This window comes from Pipistrellus kuhlii, unplaced genomic scaffold, assembly GCF_014108245.1.
Source record: "Pipistrellus kuhlii isolate mPipKuh1 unplaced genomic scaffold, mPipKuh1.p scaffold_m20_p_21, whole genome shotgun sequence".
NCBI classification, from domain to species: domain Eukaryota; kingdom Metazoa; phylum Chordata; class Mammalia; order Chiroptera; family Vespertilionidae; genus Pipistrellus; species Pipistrellus kuhlii.
The window spans coordinates 6299492-6308237 of NW_023425520.1; the positions used below are offsets into that span (position 1 = coordinate 6299492).

General features: G+C 47.7%; 1 protein-coding gene and 1 non-coding gene across 3 annotated transcripts in view; one reads left to right on the top strand and one right to left on the bottom strand.

The window, feature by feature from the left end:
* The window catches only part of DOCK5 (dedicator of cytokinesis 5), a 191695-nt gene extending 183268 nt beyond the window's left edge, over positions 1-8427 (top strand). For both annotated transcript variants that reach the window (XM_036450436.2, XM_036450437.2), the window contains 5 exons: positions 921-1087; positions 4266-4434; positions 5049-5187; positions 6669-6757; positions 7310-8427. In XM_036450436.2, the coding sequence (XP_036306329.1) occupies positions 921-1087; positions 4266-4434; positions 5049-5187; positions 6669-6757; positions 7310-7411 (666 nt within the window). In that variant the 3' untranslated portion in view covers positions 7412-8427. The remainder of the gene's footprint in view (positions 1-920; positions 1088-4265; positions 4435-5048; positions 5188-6668; positions 6758-7309) is intronic.
* On the bottom strand, positions 494-606 carry LOC118726205. Its single transcript, XR_004990235.1, has one exon. It is a non-coding gene; the product is annotated as a small nucleolar RNA SNORA23 (small nucleolar RNA).
* Positions 8428-8746: the final 319 nt, after the last annotated feature.

Here is an 8746-nt window from a genome sequence, read left to right on the forward strand (position 1 = left end):
TTCCACACAAATCCCTAGATGGCAGGCAGACTGGGACTTTCACCTCATGAGTTTGGTTTCGATTAGACACAGGTCAACAGTAGCGTGTACATTTGAATATTTTTTTTTATTATTGATTTTTTACAGAGAGGAAGAGAGAGAGAGCTAGAGAGCTAGAAACGTCAATGAGAGAGAAACATCGACCAGCTGCCTCTTGCACACCCCCTACCGGGGATGTGCCCGAAACCAATGTACATGCCCTTGACCTAATCGAACCTGGGACCTTTCAGTCCGCAGACCAACGCTCTACCACTGAGCCAAACTGGTTTCGGCATAGTGTGTACATTTGAAACGGTGGCATGTAGGGTTCAATGTCGTACTGGAGAGATTTCTCACGAAAGTAGGTCAGTGTCCCTTTACTCTCTGAGATTCACCAGGTTGAGTATCAGGTTGGCAGTTTCAGTCTAAAACTTTTCTATTAGGCCAATATTCCACTTTTGTGGGGTGGGATGGGGTGGGGGTGAGATTTAGAGGCTGGTCAGTGGTAAATTATGTCCAATGAGACAACACTAGACCAGTACTATCATCCCAACTTACTCTTTGGCTACATGATGTTTATAATATCCCACTTTTTTTAATGCCCGAAAGAAGCAAAGCAGGCAGAGGATTTTGCTGTTTTCTTGGTGGGTGGAACATATTGGTTATTTCTCTCTCATGTGGCTGACAGCACATTATGGCGGGTTTTTTTCCTAGTCTTAGAAACACAGTAGGTTTAACATAAGTTGTGTTTATAAATAAGAAGGTAAGTGCTTCGTTATTTAACAACTGAGGCAGCACAGTCACCAACCAATCAGAATGGGGTGCCAGACAAGCAGGGGGCCTGCACTCCTTCATGTGGGCTGAGTTCTGGGCCAGCTAACACTGGGGCACATGTTTTCCAGCCACCCAACCTGACGGAGAGGAAGCAGAGCCGCACGGGGTCCATTGTGCTGCCCTACATCATGTCGTCGACGCTGCGGAGACTGTCCGTCACCTCGGTGACGTCCTCTGTGATTTCCACCTCTTCCAACTCATCCGATAACGCCTCCTCCAGGCCAGGATCCGACGGGTAAGGGTTTGATCTTTCATTGCCAGGAGGGTGGAGTAACTCCTTTCCAACATTTACTTTTGGTACCAAAGTGAGACTTGGCCAATGCAGATACACTGAGTGAATCTTGTTTGGATCCCGATTCAAACAAACCCATTTACAAAAACAATTATGAGACAGTCAGGGAATTTGAACATTGACTGGATGTTTGATGAAACTATTAACTTTTTAGGAATGATGACAGGACTGTTGTTAAGCTATGAAGATAGGGCTTGTCTTATAGAGAGAGGTGCTGAGATATTTATAGATGAGATGATGTGATGTCCAAGAGTCACTGCCATCTAATCCACGGGGGCGGGAAGAAACTGGGTGTGTAGGAAACAAGGACGGCTGTAAGTGATCACTGTTGATGTATATAGAGAAGTTTATTATATTATCTCCACGTTTTAATATATTTGAAAATTTACAAAATAAAATGTAAAAAAAAAAAAAAATTCTGGATTATCCCCTTCAAATATCTTGTTTTAATATTTGTGTATTTAGTAACTAGTGACACTAAAATTTTTAAAATCACTTGGACATTTTTTTATGAAATACTTGTTTATATCCTTTGATAGGTTTTTTAACTACTCATATTTCCCGTTTTGATCTGTAAAAGTTCTCATACATGAAAAATGTTTGCCATCAAAAATATGTATGGCAGTCCTGGCCAGATAGCTCAGGTGGTTAGAGCATCGTCCTAATACATCAGGGTTGCCAGCTGGTTCGATCCCTGGTCAGACACGTACAGGAAGCAACCAATACTTGGAGAAGAAAGTAGAACAACAAGTCGATGTCTCTTTCCCTCAAAGCAATTAAAAAATAAATATGTATAGCAAATCGTTTTAGTTTGCTAATGATGCTTTCTATTGAACAGAAGCTTTTCATTTTTAAATACTAAGAGCTGATAGCTGTTTTTATATTGGCTTATTTATACTAAAAATGTTGTGTTTTTATATAGGCTTTATTTTCAGAGCAGTTTTAGGTTCACAGCAAGATCGAACAGAAGGTGCAGCGAGTTCCTACATACACTGCCCCCATGTGCACAGCCCCCCGCATTGTCAGCATCCCCCGCCAGAGTGGTATATTTGTTCAGCTGAGGTCCGATATTGGCATGTCATTACCATCCCAAGTCCATAGTTTCCATTAGGCTTCACTCTTGGTGTCGTACATCCTGAGTTTTGGTAAATGTGTGGTGACATATACCATATTTTCCGGCGGATATGCCCCACTGCAGAATGATTTCACTGTCCTAAAAGCCCTCTGCACTCTACCTGTGCATCCCTCCAAACTTCTTATTTTTATGAAGCAAAACCTACCAATTTTAAATCAACTTAGGAATTATTAAATACCTATCCCAGCCCAGGCTGGATGGATTAGGTGGTTGGAGCATGATCACATAGACCAATCAGGGCACATACCTGATTGTGGGTTCAGGCCCTAGATAGGGTGCGTACAGGTGGCAGCTGGTCAGTGTTTCTCTCTCACATCAATGTTTCTTCGTCTTTTAAAATTAGTAAACATATCTTTGAGTGAGGGCTAAAAAATAAATAATTAAATACCCATTCCTAAGCTCTAAATGATACCCATCATAAAGATGTGTCTTTTTAAGCCTCCCCACTGTGCTCTCCCTCTCCCCCCCCCTTTTTTTTTTTTTTTTTTTTTTTTTTTTTTTTACATTTTGGCACATTTGTTCTTCTCTGTCTTTCCCCCTCCCTCTTACCCCATCGTGCCATTTGAGCTTAGGTTACCTACATCATACTATCAGAAGAGGCATATTATCTTATCCTAGTGCACTGGGGTGTGCCTCAGTCTGGCCTGCGCCCTCTCAAGTCCAGGACCCCTCGCTCCTTACCGCTGCCTGCTCGCTGCTCCTTAGCGCGGACACAGAGGCGGGAGAGGCTCCCACCACCACCATTGCACTCGCCAGCCAGGAGCCAGACTTCTGGCTGCGCAGCACACTGACCACCAGGAGGCAGCTCTTGCCTTGAGTGTCTGCTCCCTGGTGGTCAGTGCACATCATAGCAAGCAGTCATTCTGGTCATTCTGTCATAAAGGTCTCTTAGGCTTTTGTTATATAGATAACCACTGCTTATAGAAAAGCCTGGAAATTCAGGAAACTTGACATTCACACAGTACTTCTAAGTGACAACCCATATTGCAGTTTTGTCAGTTTTCCAATGTCTGTTATCGCAATTTCAGGCACAGGATCCAATCTGGATCATATGTGGTATTTAGCTATGTCTCTTATTTCTTTATTAGGACAGTTTCCTTAGCCTTTCCTTGTCTTTCACAATATTGACATCTTTGAAGATCATGAGCCAGTTGTTTCAGGGAACCTGTCTTCACTCGGGTTTGTGTGACGTTTCCTTACGCTTAGGATTCAGGTTCTACAATTTTGTGTGATGAGTTCTTTTCCGGTATCATATCCAGAAGCACATTATGTCCTTTCCCCCTTATTGGTGATGTTAATTGGTCATGTGGTTAAGGCTTTGTTCATTTTCTTTTCTGTGTGGTTACTATTCTTCCCTTTGTAAAAAATAATTTGTGGAGAATTACTTTGAGACTCTCCTGTTTCTCATAAAACTCTCCCACTCTATACATAGGATCTAATTATGGTTCTTGAATCAACATTTACTACTGGGCTTGGAAATATATCATTGCTGTTAAAAACCATTTAAGGAATACTCAGATTATTTTGTAATAACTTTACAAGGAAGGTAATATCATTACCCCCATTTTACAGATAAGGAAAGTGAGGCATAACAAGGTTATCTGTCCAAGGTCATCCAACAAGTGAGTATAGGTAGGGTTTAAACATGGCTGTCTGACTCCAGAGCATATGCTGTTATCTTCTCCGCAAAGCAGGCCATTGATCTTTTACTGTGACTTCTGTCTTTACCCGTAAGTTTAATAAGACCTTCTCTTCCAGGGATAAAATAGTCACTAATATTTTCTTCCAGTACTTTGGATGGTCCGACTTCTGCACATGTTTACCTTGAGAAGTTCAGTTGGCAGCTGGAAATTCAGCTTTAGAACCTGGAGGGAGGTCACAGGTCAAGATTAGGTTCAGGAGTCATCACCCCTGGTCTTTTTGGAGTGAATTTGGACCGTCAGGTGACCAGTGTTTTTGTGATATGTCCGTGTTCTCCGCTGCCAGGTCGGTCCTGGAGCCACTTGTGGAGCGCAGGGCCTCGTCAGGTGCCCGTGTGGAAGACGTGTCCCTCAAAGAGGACAGTGAGAACCGCATCAGCAAGTCCAAGAGGAAAGAATGGAGCCTGAGCAAGTCCCAGGTCATTGCAGAGAGAGCGCCAGAACCTGATCTGATGGTAAAAAAAAAGGGTGGGGGGATGCAGCAGAGGTTTCCCAGAGCATTCCCTGTAGCCAGGGACATCGCCAGTCCCTCACAGCTCCGAGTCAGCAGACAGGAGCCTAGCCATGGCTTCCAGGACCCACAGCCGGTGGCAGGGGCAGTTCTCAGCCTGTGCAGAGAAAAGCCCGGACAGAGAATCTAAGCCAACAATGGTGTGGGATCTTGTACCACAGTGTAAACATGTGGTTCTCGCCACCATGTTCCATGAGTCAGTCTCAACATTGTCATTTCTTTTAACTTAAAAAGTAAATAAATAAAAGGTACGTTTCCTTCCATAAAGCCACATCAAGTGTGGCCAGACCAGCTTTCCCTGAGAATCAGGGTGGCTCATTTCCAGCCTAAATGACACAATCCAGCTGTGGTCAAAGTCAAGTCCACAGCCAGCCAGGAAATGCTCTGTGGTTCAGGAATTGCTAGTTAGTCCTTTGCCAGGTGCCCCCCTCATGGTGATGTGCTAAGCTTAAAATGGCTCCTGGAATTCTGCCTTTAACAAGTTTCACCGCAGCAGACAAGGCTGTGAGGCTGTCCTCACAGTGAGAACATTTTTCTGTTTCTCCACCCCCATGCCAGAGCCCCACCAGGAAAGCACAAAGGCCAAAGAGTCTCCAGCTGTTGGACAATCGGCTGACACCGTTTCATGTTTCTTCACCTCCTCCGTCAACACCCGTGAGCCCGCCTCCCCTCACTCCTAAAGCTACCAGGACCCTAAGTAAGTGTGTTTGTTTTGTTTTTTAATTGATTTCAGAGAGGAAGTGAAAGGGAGAGAGAGAAGCATCAATGATGAGAGAGAATCATTGATTGGCTGCCTCCTGCACGCCCCTTACTGGGGGTGGAGCCTGCAACCTGGGCATGTGCCCCTGACCTGAATTGAGCCTGGGACCCTGCAGTCCGCAGGCCGATGCTCTATCCACTGAGCCAGATCAGCTAGGGCAATAAGTTTTCCTATATATAAATTTCTTATATTCATTTTACTAAGAGTGGAATATGTTTATGAATCCCGGCAATTTTTTACCAAAACAGCCACAAGGTATATCTATTGTAAAGCTGGTTCAGTTCAGTGGCCATGGGTATAATACAGTTAGACTAGTCATTGCCAAACCAAGGAGCCCTCATGTTGCTAGGACTCATTAAACTTTTCTTTACAGTGCTCCAAGGGGTGTCAATTATCAAAATACTAGAGGCCTGGTGCACAAAATTCATGCACTGGGGAGGGGTGTCCCTCAGCCCAGCCTGCACCCTCTCCAATCTGGGACCCCTCAGGGCAGTTGGACATTCCTCTCACAATCCAGGACTGCTAGCTCCCAACTGCTCGCTTGCCTGCCTGCCTGATCACCCCTAACGACTCCCCTGCCAGCCTGATCAATGCCTAACTGCTCCCCTGCTGGCCTGGTTGCCCCCACCTGCCCTCCCCTGTTGGTCTGGTGGCCTACAACTACCATCCCCTGCCGGCCATCTTTGACCACTTGGTGGTGGCCATCTTGAGCGAGGGCGTGAGGGCCAATTTGCATATTATCCTTTTATTATATAGGATAAATGAGGTAGATCCAGGCGGGACCAGAGAGGATGCAAGTTCCTTATGACCTACTGAGTAGATAGCACTGTACCTTAATAGGGGAGGGTCCAAAGTGAGGGCAAGAAATAGACCCGTAAGCTCCTTGTGGCCAGGCTTGGGGACCTGCAGTCCTCGGGCCTGAGGAGGATTCCAAGGCACCCTTGGTCAGGGGAGCACTGCAGGGGTAAGTCACTGTGCCAAGTGCGAGACAATGGTCAACCAAGAGCTAGGGAGGAGCAGGTGAGGTTTCCTGGAGGAAGTGGGTATCACACCCAGGATAAAACAGACAGTTCCGTTCCGTTCAATTTAACTCGTGTTTACAAGCCACCTATTAAGCACCTGGGGAACGTCAGAGAGCAGAGCAGTACCCTCAGTCTTGGGAAATGTTTTCATCATCAGTTTAATGGTGAAAACCCTGAACAAGCAGGGGGATGTTTACAGCAGAACTTCCTGGGAAGCCTTCCAGAGAATTAAGGGCGCTGGGATCAGCAGATCTTCATTCCCTCCACCAAAAGCACGGAACAGGAGCTTAGCCGTGTGGCCAGTTGGTTCAGGTGTCACCATGGCAACCAGGAATTCCATGAGATTCCTTGATGAATTCTGTCTGTCTTCATCCCCTTTGTATCCATCCTTTCTAGGCTCCCCGTCTTTGCAGACAGATGCGCCGGTGACTGCTACTGTGCCTCCTCCCCCGCCCCCCAAAAGCAGCCAGAGGAACTCCTCGGAGGTAGGGGCGCTGGGGCCGGAGGGCACCCTGGTGGGAACGCAGCCCTGGCCTCTCCAGGCTTTTCAGGGGACAGGTTTCCCACAGGACTTGTCCCTGGTCCAGTCTTGGTTCATTCCTGAGACCATAGGAGACAGGGCAGCTGTGAGCGGGAAGGAGCGGGTGCAGGGAGGCCTTCTCATCGGGTGGAAGCGAGAGCGATTCTCTGTTCCCACCCAGGGTGGAGCGGGGAGACAGGCCGAGCTCCGGTTTATATTTGGGAATTTACTTCTGCGTGAGTGACGGTCATTCCGGAATGGCCTCTGGTAGGGTTCCTTCGCTCGTTTAACAAATGTTTTATTGAGCGCCCAGTACCCACGTGTTGGGGACAGAGCAGTGCTGGGTGTAGAACACACTCCAGGCAAACAAGGGGCGGGTGGGGGGTAAGTCAGTCTCCCTTCCCTTCCCACCTGGCAAAGGTTGGTCAGGAGCTAATAACGCAGGGTGGGAAATGTGGAGGAGACGGCAGGGCGAGGAAGAAAGAGGACTCATGTCTCCTTCCCCTTGCTCCCTCAGATCGCCCCCCCACGGCCCGTGCGAAGAGAAGCCAAAGTCCCACCCCCGCCCCCTCCCAAAGCTCGGAAATCCGGCGTCCCTTCGGAGCCCGGGCCCCAGTGACGGCCGTGTCCTCTGAGACGCAGAGCGCCCCGGCCGCCACCCCGAGGCAGGGTCCTCCCGCCAGGCCCCCGCTGCCTGCCTTCCTGCTCTGGCCGGAGGCTCACCAGCTCCCAGCTGGTCTGGTTCTTCCCTGCCTTCGATCCGATCGTGCCTGAGGCCGTGCGGCAGTGTGAATCTACGTGGAATTTCACGAGGGACCTGTCCTGTGCGATTCTCGAGAGAGCGAGCTCCCTCGCCATCCTTAAACTCCAGCCAGCGGGACCAGCTGCAGCCTGGAAAGCTGTGGGGGGGGGGGGGGGGGGTGGTTGTTGCGACCCCAGGAACCCACTCCGGGGATGCGTTTCTTGCTCTGCTGCCGCCGCCGGACAGATGTGCTTTGTGGCAGAGTTTTCTCACTTGGACGTGAGCCACCCCCTATCACTGATGGGGAGAGACGGATATCAAGTACTCTGAAACAATCATCACTTTCTATGTCTACTATGTCTTTTTTGAGGAAAAGAACACCTTTTTCATGAAGACTGGCTGCTCTCAAGTATGAATGGCTGTCGTTATTGACACACCATGCACTCCCGTGAGCCCCAGCCCCTGCGTCCCCCCACCCGCGCCCACTTGTGTAACAGGGAAGCTGTCCGCACCCCTCAGGGGTCCTCCCCACTGCCCACTGATGGCCCTCAATGCACAGCAGTGGCGCCTTCCTACTGTGACTCCTTCGAAATTCTTCCTTTTGCACAGTTTCTTGTCCCGTTACCTCTTCTGAGCTCAAATCACTGGATATAAGGGCATTAGAAGCCCCGGTTCAACAGTCTCTCTCCCAGCCCCCATTTGGATGGCTCGGCAGCCCCTCTCTGCAGCCTGGTTTTACCCTGGAGAATACAGTGCAATACCGCCTTTTGGTTATTTATTCCTCTTGATTGTGGATTTAATTTGATTCTGTGTTTATGGTACTAATGTGGTTAAGGTGATCGAATATCGCCTACACACATCAACAGCCACAAAATTAAAGGCGTTTTGAGATAGAAGGGCCTTAAAGTCATACAAACAACCCCCTTATTTTGTTGGTAAGAAAATTGAGGTTAAAGACGGATAATCCTTACTAGAGACTCTTACTAACAGCCCAGCTTGCTAATTGAGGCCACACCCAGATAACACTTATATGTAGAAGACAATGCTGAGAGACTCTTTAATACACACCCTTAGCTAAAGCAATGGAAATGGCCCCGATATTTCTATCCTACTTTGGTGTTTGTGGCCAACTAAACAGCCCATTGACTATGGATCCCCTAGGGCAGTAGTCAGCAAACTCATTAGTCAACAGAGCCAAATAGCAACAGTATA